At 37.5% G+C, this 18,068-nt stretch overlaps 1 protein-coding gene and 1 pseudogene across 2 annotated transcripts; one reads left to right on the top strand and one right to left on the bottom strand.

Annotated features, from left to right (window-relative positions):
- Positions 1 to 6,301: 6,301 nt before the first annotated feature.
- On the bottom strand, positions 6,302 to 8,091 carry LOC148734216 (uncharacterized). The gene is made up of 2 exons (XM_088755060.1): positions 7,569 to 8,091; positions 6,302 to 7,436 (listed from the first exon to the last, which is right to left on the bottom strand). The coding sequence occupies exons 1-2, from the start codon at positions 7,912 to 7,914 to the stop codon at positions 6,928 to 6,930; spliced, it is 855 nt and encodes a 284-aa protein (XP_088611186.1). The 5' UTR covers positions 7,915 to 8,091; the 3' UTR covers positions 6,302 to 6,927.
- A 2,871-nt stretch (positions 8,092 to 10,962) lies between these two features.
- Positions 10,963 to 13,602, top strand: LOC148734215 (uncharacterized; annotated as a pseudogene). The gene is made up of 3 exons (XR_015999067.1): positions 10,963 to 11,091; positions 11,314 to 11,706; positions 13,052 to 13,602. The product of XR_015999067.1 is annotated as an uncharacterized LOC148734215 (transcript).
- The last annotated feature ends 4,466 nt before the right edge of the window (positions 13,603 to 18,068 follow it).

The raw sequence follows: 18,068 nt of genomic DNA, 5'->3' as shown, positions 1-18,068 counted from the left end.
TGTCCAGGAGTGTTTGGTAAAAGTCTCGTATTTTAAAAGATAAAATTTTTGAGGTTATCCCATTAGATCAGTTATATTAGGATAGAGCAAAACACCCATGAGCAATTCCTGCTTCAAACTGCTTTCCTGACGGAATTCTTTCCGAAATACCAAGAAGAGATTTAGGTCCTGTATATACCGAAAACTATAAGCTTCGAATCCGAAGTACACGCAGCTGATCCTTTCAGGAAAAGCACGTTGAACTGTTGCTTCTCCGTCATGGAACCGTAGTCCTTAATCGTTCTATACTTATTATAATTATGGATGTCGAATTGTTTCTTTAAAGCAAATTCTCAGAAGTCGCCTCATTTTATCGCATTTAAAGAATAGAAAATCAGGATGATTTTGAAAGATTCCTTCGTTTGCAAATCATATATTCATCTCCCGATAATATTCCTCTTATTTGACCGAAAGGGTAACTCTATCATCTTTCCTTAACTATGCAAATGACTAGAGAAACAGACTCCTGATGGAGGCAATATCATAGTATTGCCAAGAAACATTACAACGCAGTTCAGTTCGCACAAGCTTTTGATTGCATCTGGGAAAAGCATAGTTCTGTGATACTTTTCGGGCTTAATCGTAATCGTTATAACTGTCATGAATAGAGGACATCACCCAATGAAATTCTTTGAACTGTCCCACTAGTTTGGTGCATTTTGTACTTTTATAAATTCGGACTATTAGATGTCTTGCGTTAACACATACTCGTGCCCCTGTGGAAATTATTCCAAAGAGAGACATCTTTGGGGGAAGCAAAAAGGGTCTACGACAACCCAAGTAATTATTCTCAAATCTCTGTCTAGAGAAGGGGAAGAAATGAAAAGGATACACCTTAAGACTCTGGTTAATTTGTCGGTAAAATGAACAAATCGACAGTGGTTTGGCGTGGTCTGTACTCTTATCGACAACGATATTCGTCATCACAGTGGTCGACATGTTGCGGACTCACAAGAGGCTGCGGAGTGAGTACGCAACAAATTTTGACCACAATATCGACGTTAAAGTTTTTCCCAAGTTTTTCCAAGTTTTATTAATTAGGACTTCCAAAACAATTACTTACAATGAACACCGCCTGCAAATAGCGAGCTAATCTAGGCGGGCGATGTTAACAACAAACAAACACGAATTACTCATTGAAGGCGTTAAAAAAAAAAAAGTCGTTTTTGACACATTATTTGTCAAAAGAGGAAAGAAAAAGTGATAAAATGTTAAGAAAAATATTATAATTTATGATTTAATTGTAATTAAGATGCCTTTTTTATTTCAGAAATAAGAGTACTAGTGTCAGCATAACTGTCCAGAGTTTCTAGAGTTTCTAGAGTTTCAAATAGTAATGCATGAATTTTAATTTCTTTTTGAACATGTGCTTTGGTAATTTTCGATAGCTTTCGGGACTGCTGTTCCAAATTTTAGCACCAACAATGGAAAAAGAGTTTTTTGTGATGATTGAGCCTAGAATGATTAATATAGTAGCTACCAGAAGATGATGAGCGAGTATTATACTGATGTATGTCTTGTGCAAAATAGATTACAGATATTTTGACGTGCAGAGTTAGCGGTTATATCAGACATGAAGAATGACAGAATGTTAGATTGGGCGAAATATGGAATCGTATGCGTTCTGAAAGTCAGAAAATTGATGAGGCGAACGGCTCTCTTTTGGAGTATAAAATTTTTTATAAATGAGATTTGGAAGCTTGGCCCCAGGCGATGAGACCGTACAATATATAGGGAGATAAAACGTTTCTTCTGGTGTGTGACACGTTGTGTGACACGTTGACGCGAGCAATCAGATTGCGACATTACTACCAATTGTGGTAAAATTAGAATTCTAACCTGTAAAGCAGAAATATCTGTGATGCCTTCAGAAATCGAAGGAAAAATTGAAGTAACGCATATTTCTTATAGCGATTCATCAGTTTAAGCTGTGATTGAACCGGTTATCGTTAATCTTACAGTACTCACCAGGTTTTATGATTATAGCGGTAGCTTTGGTTGATGCTCGATCGCGAGCAAATACTGCATATCTAATGAATATAGTTACCGAACAGTGAACCAATTAACTTGACATCTGTTTGGAGGAGTCTGAATTCATTCACAGTGTTACACGTGGTTGGCCAGGCCTTAAATGTCATTAACCGAAAAAATAGCCAGTGGTGAAAAGGCTGTGTTACTGTCGCTTCGTGGAAACAGATAGAGACGCTCTAAAGGAGCAGTACGCTTTCTCCCTTTCAAACTTATCTTTTTCTCAGAATAGTAGGATTCATCGTATATATTATGTTTCCTTACTTTATTATGATCTATATCGTTAAAGTTCTCTTATGTGATACACGTATACCGGTTTAGGTTTCAATAGTTGACATCCGCTCTGCTCGTCGTTTGTGAAAAAATGAAAGGCTCAGCTCAAATTAATTCGAGCCACCAAGGTTTACAACAATTGAGAAAATCTTTTTTAATCACCACAGAAACCCCTAAAATCGATTTATGCTATAATCATTCACCTGGAATATTAAATTCTAGTCAATTCTATACATCCTGGACTTGTTCAGGTTGTCATTCATTTAGATAAGTGTTATTTTTCACGATCAAGCCCAGTTACATCAACGAGAAACGCTTTGTGTTCGTAGAGCGAAAATGATGTTAAAATAGATGTTCGCATCCATCAACACGAGCAAAGCAGATACCGCTATTAACATGAATAATTTCACTATTCAAATGGAGTCAAAACATTCGAAAATATTTCATACTATATTATTTGATTCAACAGGAGAGTTTTGTTTCCGCGACAAATTGGTAAAGTATGATCACCTCACCATGTGATCATAAAGAGTACATGGTCTGTTCTACCTAAATGTGAAATGCCAAGCTGAGAGACTGGATTGATAATAACGCTGTATGATTTTAAACATTATGGCATCAACATCATGGAATCAGTCAACTACATTTCACAGGTAGTGATCAATTTTCTTCTTGTCGCAATAATTTCAGTGTCATGATATTGCCCAATTAATAACATGGTCCAGTTGATCTTAATTCTCAAGCCAGGTTATTGCAACCGTTTGCACAACCACTTGGCGTCTTCAATGCCTTCTGCTTACTTATTTGAGTCAGTAATACTTCAGCCCTGTGGTGCTGGACTCAGTTATCATGTTATGATAGACTTGACAGATGGAGACTTTTCCAACTCAGCTCCGTTATGAGTTTTTCATAAATATCAGAAACTTAAGTCAGCTGTTCCCGTTAAAGCGAAACGATTCCGGTCAATATGATAAAAGATGTCAACGATGCCAACAGGACAATTTGCATAGAGAAATACTCATTCGGTTATCTCTTTTAAGTTTATCCTGATAAACTGAAACTTTCTTTCATAAGTGATGAAGACAGTTGAATGTTTCCTTTGTACGAGCTTTGGAGCAGTGATATTTAACAAAGAACACTATATGTGCTGATAAAACGAACGTGACGTTCAAATCTGCTGAATTTTATTCACGTGCGGGTAGTGACCTCTTGACAGATGACAAGTATAAATTCGCTTTTCTACTGAAGTCAGGAGAAACAAGTACACTAGAGAGAAATGTTTATTTTCGCCTTTTCAAAGCTAACGTGGGGTCTTCGCTCCGACGAAGGGCTAACGCTCGAAACGTCAGCTTTTGTAATCGTTACGGTGGTCAATTTACCATTTCAACTTTGTCGATATATCCAAATTAAAACGTGGGGTCTGCCCTACAAATGAGAGCTTTTATTCTAGTATTATCATTTCCTAGTTTTTACGTTCGAAACGACAAAGAAACAAAATTGATAAGAGATCTCAATCAAAATTCACTTACACTGGTGAATATTTCGAATTGGACTTAAGACATACAGTAAGGTAGAAGAGAGACGAGAAAGTGTTTCAACAATAAAAGTAGCCAGCGAAAATAAATGAGAAACTGTTTTACCTCAGATAAATTCAAATGATATGACATTCAACAAACGACGACGCTTCTCAGTTTTTTCCTGTTCAGCTTCTCACAACTTGCCCTCGGGCAACGTAGACGCTAAAAATGATCCAATTTTACTCATTTTTAAAGGCCAGGAACAGTAGATTAGCTGCGTATTCCATGAAACACTTCCGCCAAACAAGAGAATACGAATGAAAAGTTACTTACAATCATATTTATTATGGCAGTTCTGAAGAATTCGTTGAATTTCCGACTTTGCTGGTTCTTATTCTTTTTCCTGGCTTATTCATTCATTAATCAACGTATCTTTTTCTTGAACATGCCCAAGGTGATGATTACACGTATGCTTTTGCCATGCTTGATTGGATAATTCTAGAAATGAATCGTGTTGTATCGATCAGTAAAATGTCGTCTACAAAACGTCAATAAAGGAGTGTTCCAAATGACTTCACCTTGAATTCTACATCTCAGTTATTAGATCGCACAATACAATTTATTCATTGCGAAGTATTCAATCATCTGAGTGCAAAAACAATGTGTCATACTTCATGACCGTAAGACGGTGCAGAAATATTGTCCCGTTATCCAGAATTGAGACGTGATTTCCAATTAATAAATGCCAGATACGATTAATTTTGTGTATATGGCTTCAAAGAGATTGCTCTGAACGTTTTCCGAAAAATTTTCAGCCCATAAATACGCTTAAGAGATATGTGAAGAAAGCTACTAGTTTATCTGCAACTAAAATTAGCAAGTGATTGTCAACGATGACAACATGACAATTTGCAAATACGCTTTTAGTTATCTCTCATTATGCTTAACTTGATCTTGACAGACTGAGACCCTATTTCAAAGCAAGTAAAAATGGTTGAATGTTTATTTTGTACCAGCTGTAGATCATTGCGGTAACCTGTGTTGGCAAAACAAACATGACGTTCAAGTCTATTCGCGGATTTTATTAACACTTGATAGCGACCTTTTCTCAAATAACAGGAATAACTTCGCTATTCGACAGAAGTATTTGTATTTGTATTTACGATATTTAGACAGGCCAGCCCAATTCAGCCTGAAGCTGGTTTAAATGGGAGTCTGTACATCCCACCCTCCCACCCCAGGGGAGGACATCCATCACACAGTAATCTCGTGTGTAGGAAATTAACGTCAGAATAAATAAGTGCGCTATACCGGGAGAGATGTTTTAAAGAATTTTAATGGTAAAAAATTCCATAAAGGACAGAATGATAGAATGTGTATTTAAGATAACATCAGTCTAAAAATCTTTGAATTCATGTGACTTTTTAATCTGCTTAGATAATTAGCTTCGACAGCGTTCAGACATTCCAATACTTAACTGATAACTAATAATTAAAGAGGAAACCTCGTTTGTTAACTTTGTTTCGTATTTTTTGTTTCGTGATGAGTAATTTCCCTTGATTTTGCATAGTTAATTATTTTTTTCGAGATCTTGTTTTGACGAGAACGCCTTCAAACAACTGAATAAGGAAGCGAGACAATGAAAGGTGTGAGAAGAAAACGAATTTATCACTGACAACTAATTTATGATTTATGGAGGATCGGGTTAGTGACCCTCTACTCGACTTTTTCCCGTTTCTAGAATCTCATTATTTCCTCTTCAGCTTCCGACAATTTTCTCTCAGGCAACACAAACGCTAAAATTATCCATGATGTAAATCATTTTCAAAAGTCAGGAAAAGTAGATTGGCTGCGTACTCCATAATACCGCCAAACGAGAGAATGACAATAAAATGTTATTTAAAATCATATCAATTACGTTTTCTTGTACCAGAAATGATACTTACATGCATGATTGGTTGCACAATTTCTGATAAGAATCGTGTTGAATAAAATCTCTTGCATAAATCTCGAATTGTGGGAAATAGTTTGCCAAAAAAGTAGATTGTAGCAGCCTGACGCGCTCGTCGATGTTTTTCTACACTCATGTAACCGGTCAGATGTCAAGAAATCAAAGATTTCTAGAACATCAAACAAATGTTTTACCTCGACACGATTGACATCATGAAAAGTAACATTGTTAGCATTTTAACTTTTCAGTCATGACCGCTTCAAGGTCGTGAGTTAACATCAAGTTACTGTACTTGCTACATATAGAATTTTACCCGTAACTTTACGTTACTTGCGTTGAAATCACTCACAACACTTTCTAATCACATTTGAATGTCTGAATCCTTTGCGATTCCTGATGCACGCTTTTAGATTTTTCAAATTCATCTTATTAAGAAAAATTTGATACTTAAGGGGGCATTCTGGTCTAAAACTAGGACGATTGTGACCACAACTTTTAAAATTCATAAAAAATTCAAAATTTAGCCTAAATGGCTCACATTTTCACCAAAGAGGCACCTGATTATGTTTTCTTCAATATTGATCTTAAATTGCTGACCATGCATTTCTGAAGTTAATTATTAACCCTATAACATAAAATATTATTGTTAGACTTGATACACTGCCCCCTTTTGTTTCTAATGAAAATGCAGTCAAATAAACTTATGTTTGGCACATCAACTCTATATAAAAGGGACTACAACTTAATGGGGCAAAATTTGGTTACGGCGGATATTGTTGTCATGGCAACCAAATGAACATTTACTTTATGTTTTTTCCTGTAAATATGCTCCTATTTTATATGGTCTAATTTTGTCCCATTAAGTTGTAGTAGTCTATATGTTAAACACTTGAGCCAAGTTTGACTAACATACCTTAAATCTAAGAAACAAAAAATAGGGGGCAGTACTGGCAGTAGGAAAAATGGCCATTTTTCAGAAAATAGCCTTAAACATTTGTAAAAGAGAAAAAACAATGAAAATGACTTCCATTCTCTCAACTACTGATTTGCTTTGATATTTCACCATAATACTATATCAAACAGCAGTAAATGTCACCAGGGAATGGCTTTTATGTCTGTTCATTTTTTTTTTCTCTTTCTTGATGGTCCACTGTTCAGTCCAAGATCATTGAAGCCTCCCGCCTCATATGTCACACCTTCCCGGTTGGACCTCAGCTCTTCATCCCTTTGTTTTGCCTGCCTCCTCATGATTCTGTAGTTCTTGTACTGTTTGTCCACTCTTGTCTCAGCCTGTTTTACTCTTTTAGAATCTCTCCTCTTAACGACATCAGTGTGGGCTTCTAAGAGAGCATCCTCATGTCTATACCATGTATCAATTGAAATACTGAAAGGCATATCTAACACTTCGCACAGTTTGGCTATTCCTTCCCTTCCTAAACCCATTTCAAAGGCACCATAAACAACTCTCCGATTTAAATCTTTTCCTTGGATAGTATTCGGTAATGTGGCATCAGATTTGTGGTATCCAGTAGCAAGTAGTTCTGACATTCCACATTCATCACACCTGGCATAGATGGAACTGCTCAAGCCAAATCTACTTGTACAGTCTTCTTCTAACTCAACATGGCCTAAAACAGCCAAAACAAAATAAACAGTTAAGAAACTTCATAACATAGCTATTAAGTTAAGCAGATTGTAGGTAGAAAGATAGATACGTTACATACAGATTACACGTGTATGTGATAAAGCTCTAGACTCACCTGAAGAGCATGTAGAGTGTGAATGAATCCTGTTACAAAATTTCCTTAAGCTATCCATGCTAACAAGGCGATAACCATTTGCTGACTCGAAAGCGTTATAGGAATTCTCGTCTGAGAGGCTTTCGGTCTCAGAGACTTGAATCTTTCTGGAAGATGCAGGCACAGCTGGTGGTGGAATTAGCTCGCTGACCACATCGTCTTCATCGACGAAAGTAACTCCTACTGTTGGAGGTTTCTCTTTATTCTGGCGCTTTAAATCATGGACTGAAGTGCCTCTGAAACCACTTTTTCGCTTTTTCGAAACATTTTTCCTTAAAACAGCTTGTTTGCGTCCTTCTTTTGGCATTGTAATTCGAAAATATTATGGAGCAATGCGAAAGTATTATGGAGCAATGCGGAGTTTTGGCCGAGAGCTGAATTGGCTTAGTAACCTAGCTTAGAACCGAAAAGATTGTACCTGTGGAACGGACTCTGGTCACACCAGACCGTAGGAACGTGTTTTAACAAGTTATAACGCATCGATGGCAAAAATAACGCAAAATTTGAAACCGTTGCTATGGAAACCGAAAAAAAACAAAAAAACAAGGCTAAGAAAACCTCATTTTTTACTGACTCGCAAACTGGAAGTGGAAAAACTGACATCAAAACTTTAAACTAGACAGATTTGCCCAACTAAAGAGGCCATCAAAACATTTTCGAAAAAAATAAAGATTTTTATTTTTTTTTGACCAGAATGCCCCCTTAAGGAAGTCAATTAGGTTGAAAATGTATAGTTATGTGGTCGATATTTCATTTTCGTCCTTTGTTGGTGTGATTCTTATATTGATTGATTATATTGAATGATCATAAAGTTCAAAATCATAAAGCTCAGGATGTAATTACACAGGTCTGAGGTAGGTTATTTATTTAAAGCAGCTGCCTTACAACTTTTACGCATGTCATTTTGTTTTCAGTTATCTTGGCTTGTTTTACAAAGTTGTTTTTGAAAGACATTCAGGGCATAAATTCACTATTGTATGAACGTTTTCCTTCAATACAATCACGAATTCCGAATAGGGTGCACTTATCTCCGAACGCCAGTTCATCCTTTTCTACGTCGTGCATCATCAATGCAAAAACTTTGATAGTACGTTTCGGATCGTGGAGCATATGCATTTGAAAGGAAAGAAGCAGCTATCATGAATTACAGAGGGAACTATAATATAATAAACCTTTGTGGCACTGAGATGTGTCAGTTTTGATCAACCCAAAGAGATTAACAACAATGAGATAAACGAACTGGTATGAACAAGAACCTAGGCTCATTAAATATTGTGAAAAATGTTTTATTTAAAAATGGACAGTTTGATCAATAATTGTACCGAAACATTTTCACCATGTTTTATATTCCCAGTTACTCTAAAGACATTAGGAAAGAGATTACCCTATTAAAAAAAAGGACGAAGAAAGTTTCTTAGGAAAACCTCAGTCGTGAGTCAAAAACTGAGTTAATGATTTTGTTTCACTTGGATTATTTAAGTGGTTTTAAACTGTTTTTAATACCAATCACTAACCTTAAGTTAACACTGGGATAAGATTCAGGTGTGTTTACCTATATCGACAAAAAAGTTATCGCATTGTTATTGAGTTAGTGGGCTTCGGTAGCTCCAAAAAGCAGTGAAAAGCAAAGCGGAAATGATAGGTTCAACCACATTGGACAGATCACGACTGACCAAACAATGAGATTTGACGATTTAATATTTCTTGTATTGCTTCCACGTGGTTTGGTCTTTAACAAAAATAGTTCAGTGTTATTCATCATTTCTTTGGTCGCAGTGAAGGACAAATAAGAAAAAAGGTAATCGTCGTCTGCGAGCGGTGCTTTTGACAATTGCTTCTCCAGATTGCAAGGTCTGAAGACATAGGGTACGATTCCTGCACCATTTTATTCATAAAAGTATTTTCGCGAGTGGCAGTGAAACAATCGACATTTAATTAGCCACACTTTTGATTTCCGACTACCGTATTATATCCGCAAAAAAATATTCATTTTTTGATTGAAAGTTGTTTTAGTAAATTAATCTGCTTGATCTCTGAGTTGCAAAAAAAGAATCCTGGTTGTGTTGTGATCCGAAAATATAGCCACATCGTTTGTCGAACCTTGAACATTTGCATTTTTGATATTGAATCCATATTGTTCTATAAAAGAAGACATAAAGGAAAAAACTTTGCCTTCGCCTTCTTCCGGCAAATCAAACAAACCTCAAATATGTTTTTGTTTAGTTTTGTTCAGAAGGGCAGAAATGTAAAGGCAAATGTAATGATTTTATCAGTTTTAATATCTTAAAGTTGATATACATCTAATTCCGTTCATCTTCAAGAAAGCCATTTCAAACCCCAAACGTGCAAATCGTGCTTGTAGTTTATTTCCTTATTAACACTTGGTAATTAGTGGTACAAGAATGTTTTTACATGTCACTACACTCAAACAAATATACAAGACGCCACGTCATTGGTTGAGTTAATATTGGTCTACAGACGGAGACGCACTGTTTTATTTCAACCACATGATAGTTTGTCCTGTTCAAAACGCGTTTTCACGAGAACTCTCTGACCAGATACAGGGGCGGATACAGGGGGGGGTGGATAGGGTGGATATCCACCCCCCCATTTTTCAGTAAGAAAAAATTCGAAATGTCACTTTATTTGAAATAGAAAATAAATAAAGAAAGAAAAATTAGCTCTCGCTCATGTCTGGTTGTTGTTACGCCACGTTTCGTCGTCTGCCGCCACTTTTGTACAACATCTGGACTGTATTTGGAAATTAAAAAACCCGGCGTAAACAAGTACAAGTAAAATTGTTTCCTATTTTTTTAGTCAGGGCATTTTCTCTACCACCCCTCAATAAATATGGTCTGCCATCCATCCCCCCTTTTGAAATCCTGGATCCGCCCCTGAGATAAATGAAAAACCCGTCTCACTGTAACTGCCGGATCATTTCTCTCTGTTCATAGCCACAGTAACAAGGTAAGAGAAATTTCTACCGCATTTTAATATCTGATGAGGGAATCCTTGTACTATTCTCTCTGTTCATAGCCACAGTAACAAGGTAAGAGAAATTTCTACCGCATTTTAATATCTGATGAGGGAATCATTGTACTATTTTCTTCAGCTGAGGGTAAAGCAGTCAACGACTTTAGACTGAAATTTTGAGACGTTGCATATTTGTTCGACGACGCTTTCTTTTCATTTTAATCATCGTTTTAATTCGCGTAAAAGAGAAATCTCCTCTGAGTGCGTAATTGAACGAGTCATAGCCGGAAAATTTTATCGAAATGAAACAATTACTACCAATCTAAAGTTCACTCTTTGATTTGATTATTTCTCTTTCATTTTTTCTACAGCTAAATGATAACCAAGGACAAAACAAGCTCGTGAAGACATGTCGCCCAACATCAAGATATTTTGGCTGATGTCACCGCTGATTACTCTCTGTTTTGCGGCAAAAAACAACGGCAGTGGTGGAAAACAAAATGGTAACATGGTAAGCTCATTTTTAAAACTATACTCTCAATTATTTTCCATTATCGCAATTAAAAATTTAGCGACTTTTGTTACCAAAAAAGGGAGAAAATAATAGAATCTGTAAAGGAAGGAGAAAAACGAGATCTACTTTAAAAGAAAAGTGTGACATAATAATTGCAGCGTGAAACGAAAACAAATTTGAGAACAATAAAGTTAATTCCTAATGCGCTCTTGTACTTAGGGCGCTCATTCAGGCCCACCATATGGACCTTGTGCTTATGGTCCACAAGGTATCTCAGGTATCCCAGGTATTCCCGGGAGCCCAGGACCCGCAGGACCCACGGGCAGAGCGGGACCACCCGGACCTCGAGGATCTACGGGACCACAAGGGAACAAAGGTGACGAAGGTAAACCAGGAAGTCAAGGTCTCCCTGGTTCGCAAGGAGCTCCTGGGAAATTAGGATCTTAAGGGTCCACAGGCCGACAGGGGCCACGAGGAACCAAGGGTGAAACGGGTGATAAGGGAAACCCAGGAGCCCCAGGCCTTCAGGGACCTCCAGGAGCACTGGGAAGTAACTGGAAACAATGCGTTTTCAAAGATTTGAACGAAAATAGGGACACTGGCTTGATTAAGGTACAGGTGTAAGAACCTTCATTTAGATTTAAATTCACCGTGCAGCGTACGCGTCATCTCAGTTGTATTAAGCACATTTTAATCAGGAAGTCCGCCACAATATCAAAAGGGATTGGCGAGTTAATTTTCTTTTAGATTTACACTCTCAGCAGTAGCGAAAAAGAGGAAATTACAAATCTTTCTATTTTTCATTAATAAAAAATTAAAGACATATTTGGATCTGAGTAAACCATTTGATAAAGCAGCAAACATACAGTTGAAGGTTGTTCGCTAAGTTTTAAGTTTTGTTACTCGGTAAAGAGATTAACCAAACTCTTCAAAACGGCCATTAAAGGAGCGACAGTAGCCACTTTCTTCATTTCACGAAACTGGTAGCAGTGAATGAACAGGGCAGTTCACTTAGGCGAAGAATGCAGAAAGGCTGTCATCAACATAGCGTTAAGAATTCAAAAATTTGATCATTCCATTTATTGTCCGTGATACAGAGCAGTAGAGTTTGATTGTTAAGTTAACCGAACGGAAAAAAGAAAACTGACGGTAAATTCTGTATCTACCCTCAATTGAAAAAAAAAAACACCAAAACTGTGTTCCACGCTGGTATGCTAAATGACACCAAGACTGTGTTCCACGCTGGTATGCTAAATGACACCAAGACTGTGTTCCACGCTGGTATGCTAAATGACTGCGTTAGTTCGCTATGTGGAGACAGACCAATAGTCTGACTATAAAGTTCACGTTTTCCTCGTCAAAACTGAGTAATTCGAAAGCATCAAATTATAGGTTTTGCCTCTTCAGTCTTCTTTATAAATTCTCTTTGAAGTCTTGGTATCGTTATATTCATTTTATTAAGTCGTTCTTTCGGACTCTGATTAGTTTCTTGCACTTTTTATTAGGTTTCCCAAGAGTCGATAACTTGATCGCAAATCGATGAGAAAGTTAGTTTCTTCTCTGATTAACGCCAACTCCAATTAAGTCATCAAATGAAACTGCTGTAAATAAAGGGCGTCACTCAATGAGGGTCCAACTGAAAACCATCGATCTTGACCTGGTGGGTCCCCTCTTTAAATATTATTGTAATTACTATTATTAGTATTATTAGTATCATCATTATAATTATAATCATTATCAGTAGCAATATTAATATCATTATCATATGTCACATACAGGGACGTTTTCAACTTTGGTAGGATCGAACTGTATCAAGAACAGGGTGCTTGTAACTGAAATTCCATTTAACGACATCTCGGGAATACATTAAAATTAAAGAAAATGTTAGACTGAATTTGGCTAAATTCAGCTATATGACATTGTTCGGCTACTTTAAAATAGACGTTTCCTTCTCCAGGAATGCCTTTTCTTCAAAAAGTCGGCCAAAACAGCTCTGCGCGTTTTCTGGAATGGCAACCTGCGTCTCTACAACTGCCGTGCTTGCTGCAGAAGATGGTATTTCACCTTCAACGGTGCAGAGTGCTCGACTCCTGCTGCAATTGATGGCGTAGTCTACATGGTAGATGGAAGTGACGGTAAAAAGAATTTACACCGCCCCCGTCATATCGAGGGTGTGTGCGAGAAACTCCACAAAGGTGTTGTGCGCGTGGGATTCTGGGTCGGTAGCTGTAAAGGACTCGGATCTGCTGACGCAATGACAGGCTGGAACTCAGTGTCCCGGATCAATGTGGAAGAAGTACCACCCCCACAGGCATAATTTCTTATACTACCAGTGCTTGCATTTTGTGCAATTGGGAAATTTAAACTAATGAGCTTTCTTTGCTGAATATCTGACAGCAAAATAGGAACAATAGCATGATAAGGAATCTTAGATTCAAAAAGTCGGGATAAATTGAAGCAAAGTTGTTAAATCAGGCATTTTAAAGTTGCAACTCTGAGGTATGTAGAGTAGGGATGCTGTTATAACAACTCACAAATAAAAGAAGGTTTTCACTAAATGTCCAGGAGTGTTTGGTGCGTGTTTCGTATTTGGGCTCTTGCCATTTACTTATCGAAATTTCGAGTTCTTGACATTTGACCAGTTATGTTGGTGTAGGAAAACACAAACAAGAAAGTCTACAAACTGCTTTCCTTACGAAATTCTTTCCGAAAGACTGAGATTTATGCAAAGACATCGCCAGAAATCGAGGACATTTCGCGACCGCATTCATTGGTCAGCGGATTGCAGTCGGATGAAAACAAAGATGGCGGTCAAGACAAATTCCATATAAAATATTGAACGATTTAAGTTCTGTGGACCTTCTTTATGGAGAAAAAAGCAAAAGAAAACAACTTTGAACTGATCTCTTGGTATTTTTAAGGCAGAGCGACTTATAGCAATTTGCCGTCTGATGTAATGCAAGGGACACTCTGTACTAAGCTTCAATGTCCACTCAAACCGGCTTTTTTTGTAATTGTCTAAGATGTCAGACATTTTGGAAATTGTAGCTTAAACCCCTTTCATTAAATAATGGGAAGATCTAGGAAAATCGTACTTGAAAAGAGCTTTTTCTCCCAGTTGAAAACACAGTTCAACGAACGTACTAATACAGATCTCTCTGATCTGCTTCTTAATTGTCGCACGAGAAAATTTTTATTCAAGGCTCTACTTTAGTATGAGGGGTCTGTATAGAGTTTATTTCCCGTCAAACATTGCTGAATTATAAAAACAAATATGGCGACAGTTTGAAGGTTTCGCAGAGGGTTTTTCTTTTAACGCTTTCCCTTCTGGTGCGTCATCAAGGATGGTCTCAGATCACAGACTCCACAGAGCAAAAATAGCAATTTGCAAGCTCTTTTGACAGTATCCCATTGTCAAGAAATGTCTCTTTTTATGAACGATTTACTTACTTCGAACTTCCCTTTATTTAATGCGAGTCGGAGCTAGTTGACTCCCTGGAGGGTTTCTCCTCAAATTGGCGATCCTTTGCAATGGATTACGCTATATTTGAAATAGCCTCGAATATCGAACATTGCTGACTTTGCTGGAAGTAAGTAGACAAACAGCTTTTGAATTATTTTTATGTCAGAAGTACAGCTTAATCTCTACTGAACATGTTTCGAGTCGGAGCTAAAGAATAATCTTACTCGTATTTGTGGTATTTTGGATTTTTGTGAAAATCCCATACATTTCCTTACACGATTTCGCCGCCATTAACTTCTCAATACGTACGCGCGTCCGGCATTTTGACCCAGATTTCTTGCAATGAAGAGATTTCAGTTCTGTATAGATCAAGAACGCTAAGCTTTGAATCCAAAGTAGACATGACAGAACCCTTCAGACAGATCGTGTCGAATTGTTGCTACCTGTAGATGATGTTATGCTGCACTCCTTATTTGTTCTAATTCCGTAATGATCATGGATATCAAATTCTGCTTCGATACTCTTTAATTTGTAAATGACCTGTACCTGAAAGAGAAGCGTGCTCAGACTTCAATTAATCTCATTCCGTCGCCTTCAAAGAATCGCAAAATCAGGATTATTTTGAAATAGTCATACATTTGGAAGGCCACAAGTTAATCATGGAATAGTTTTCGTCTTGCCTACACGAAACGATTACTCTATCCTCTGTAAAAGTATCGATGACCAGACAGCCGGTGGACACATTGTCAAGTCTCGGGTTTGCATCACTTTCTCGAGTCTACGTAACCCCCCCTCTTCCTTCGTGTTTAGATACGGATAAAAGTTATCTATTGCTTAATTATTTCCGGGGAGGAGAGTAAGGCACTGTGTGGGGCACTTTTCTGACAACATATGACCTCTCTTAGTAGGGTGGAAGGTTGACGAGGCCAAATCAAATGATCAGAGTGGAGCTGGGGCGAGGCTGCATACAATGAAAGGGAGGAGACAGAGATTATGGGGTGTAGGTCATTCACGTGAGGGTCAAATGGAATGAATTGGCAGTGAAAAATAGCTGCAAAATCGTAGTGAGTCACAACCATCTGGATCATTTAACTCAACAAAAAAATGTGTTTTGGTGATTAAGAATGAGAGAAACAATTTAAATGACAGTACTCCTAATTTAGATAAGCAAACTTGACTTTGAAAAGAGTGCATCGTAAAATAAAAACCGCAATATCTGCGGCTCAAAAGAATCTATCTTATAATCTGTTGAGCAGAAGTCTCCGCGATGCCTTCAGAAACTGAAGTACATACCAATATTTCTGTCTACTCCTCTTAACGAGGCCGTTATTTTCAGCAAAACCAGGTTTTCGTTATTGTCTCACTTAGGCTTGTTTGATGATTGTTTGATGGTCGAACCCGAGGAAATACTGCATGTTTGCAAAATATTATCGGACGGAAAAACAACATGCACTCTGTTTGAAAGAGTGCGAAATATGGTACATGTAGTTGGCCAGGCCTTAAAAACCTCTAGGCCTACTCTGGGGCCTTAAGTCGCCGTAACTTTGGGCGACTTTGGTCGATTTAAGGCGATTTAAGGCGAAATTGGCAGAAGAAACATTGCGACTTTAGGCGATTTAAGGCAACTTAAGGCGACTTAAGGCGACTTAAGGCAACTTATGGCGACATAAAGTGATTTTGGTATATCAACTCAGTTGAAATTGTAAATTGGCCACCGTAACGAATAAAAAAGCTGACGTTTCAAGCGTTAACCCTTCGTCAGAGCGGGTGATTTTATTTGACTGAAGTGCTAAAATCAAAGTTAGCAAAAGTCTCTCCATAAACCTTAAAAATATTTACAGAATCCCTTGCAATAAACACCATAGTCAATTTGGCTACTTTTCTATGCTCATAAGTCACCATAGTCTAAAATTTCCAGATTTCAAGCCAATTTAGCTAAAAATAATTAAACATACACTTTCGTCATGGGACAAAACTTAAGTCACGTGAACAAATATTTCGGGCGGCCGTGTTTGCCCTAAAAGGCTTTTCTTGGCTTAGAAGTGGTTAATGTATGTTTATCATCAAACTAACAAATATGAAATGTACAAACACACTATCAAAGTCTCAAGATAGATAAATATTTACACCTTTAGTAGGTTCGTCGAGCTACAAAGTTCAAATGTTTTCAGTTGGTCGAATAACATGTGGGAAGTAGCTAGTACAGATTAATGGGTTTATGCTGGAGAAACGGCCCACTTTTGTCATTCTTTTACTCTGGGTAAGTTAAGTGCGCATATAATTTAGCTTCAGTTAAGTATAGTTGACCTTTAATAATGTTGTTTATACTGCTCAAGGTATAAGTGAGTGGCAAGAATTGAGCCTTTCTACAAAATACCTTTCTATAGTTTTATCTTGATGATCTGGTACTGCAGGTTTTGTGTCATTCAATATTTATTATATCCTGATGGTAATACAAAGTGTCAACCCTTTTATCAACCTTTTCATCATGAAATACAAGACAGAAATTTTGTTGAAACAGATAGCTGTTTTAGTAAGAAAATGGAAGAGTATACAATGTCATACTCCTACATCAGTATTGTTTACATGCAGGAATTATCCGTGCCAGCATAGGAGCTAGACAGGTGCATGACTATTTTCACATGGAGTTTCTATGTATATGGAAGCCATTGCCCACCTCACAACTACGATAATTAAACTCATAGTCCATTTCAGGGTTACCTCCCCCCTGCCAACCAGTACCCATATTTACACCTAGAAAAGGTGAGGCACTTTGAGCTTACAGTATATTTCCCGAGAACAAACTGCAATCCTCCAACACTAGACACCAAAACTGGACTAGTGTCGAGTCCAGTGCACTAACCATTCAGCCACCATACCTCCTTATCTGATCCTTATGATTAAAGTGGGGTGAATGGGGTCAGTTGGGATTAGGGTGGAACCCTTATAACATTGTGTAACCAATAGTGACTTAAGGAAACTTAAGGCAACTTAAGGCAACTTTAGGCGACTTAAGGCAACTTAAGGTCCCAGAGTAGGCCTAACCTCTTTAGGAACTATAATAGCCATCGGTTGCGAGGCTGTGTTACTTTCGCTTTATGGAAACAAACAACGGCGTTTTCAAGATAAAGAACAATTTTTTTCTTTGGAAAGAATTCGTTTCTAAGAGCTGTGCTCTATTTTTCTTTCTCGTAGCAGGGAGGGATTCATTAGATATACGTATAATTATATGTCCCACGTGATGCGCTTGAGCCGATTCAGGTTCAAGGGTACACATTTTGGTGCGCGTCATTTATGAGAAAGTGAAAGTTCAAATACCCTCGGGCCATCAAGGTTTAAAACAATTCATGACATCTATTTAACCACCGCAAACACTTTAAATCGATTTCTGCCATCAGCCAATTTACATATGATGCACGATCCTCGCAGTAGATAGCGCTATTTAAGCAATAGCGAAAATCAGACCTGAAAAAAAAAAAAAAAAAAAAAATCAGGCCTGTACGGGATTCGA

The sequence above is a fragment of the Stylophora pistillata genome, chromosome 3 (assembly GCF_964205215.1).
Source record: "Stylophora pistillata chromosome 3, jaStyPist1.2, whole genome shotgun sequence".
NCBI classification, from domain to species: Eukaryota; Metazoa; Cnidaria; class Anthozoa; order Scleractinia; family Pocilloporidae; genus Stylophora; species Stylophora pistillata.
This window is presented reverse-complemented; position numbering and strand designations above follow the sequence as displayed.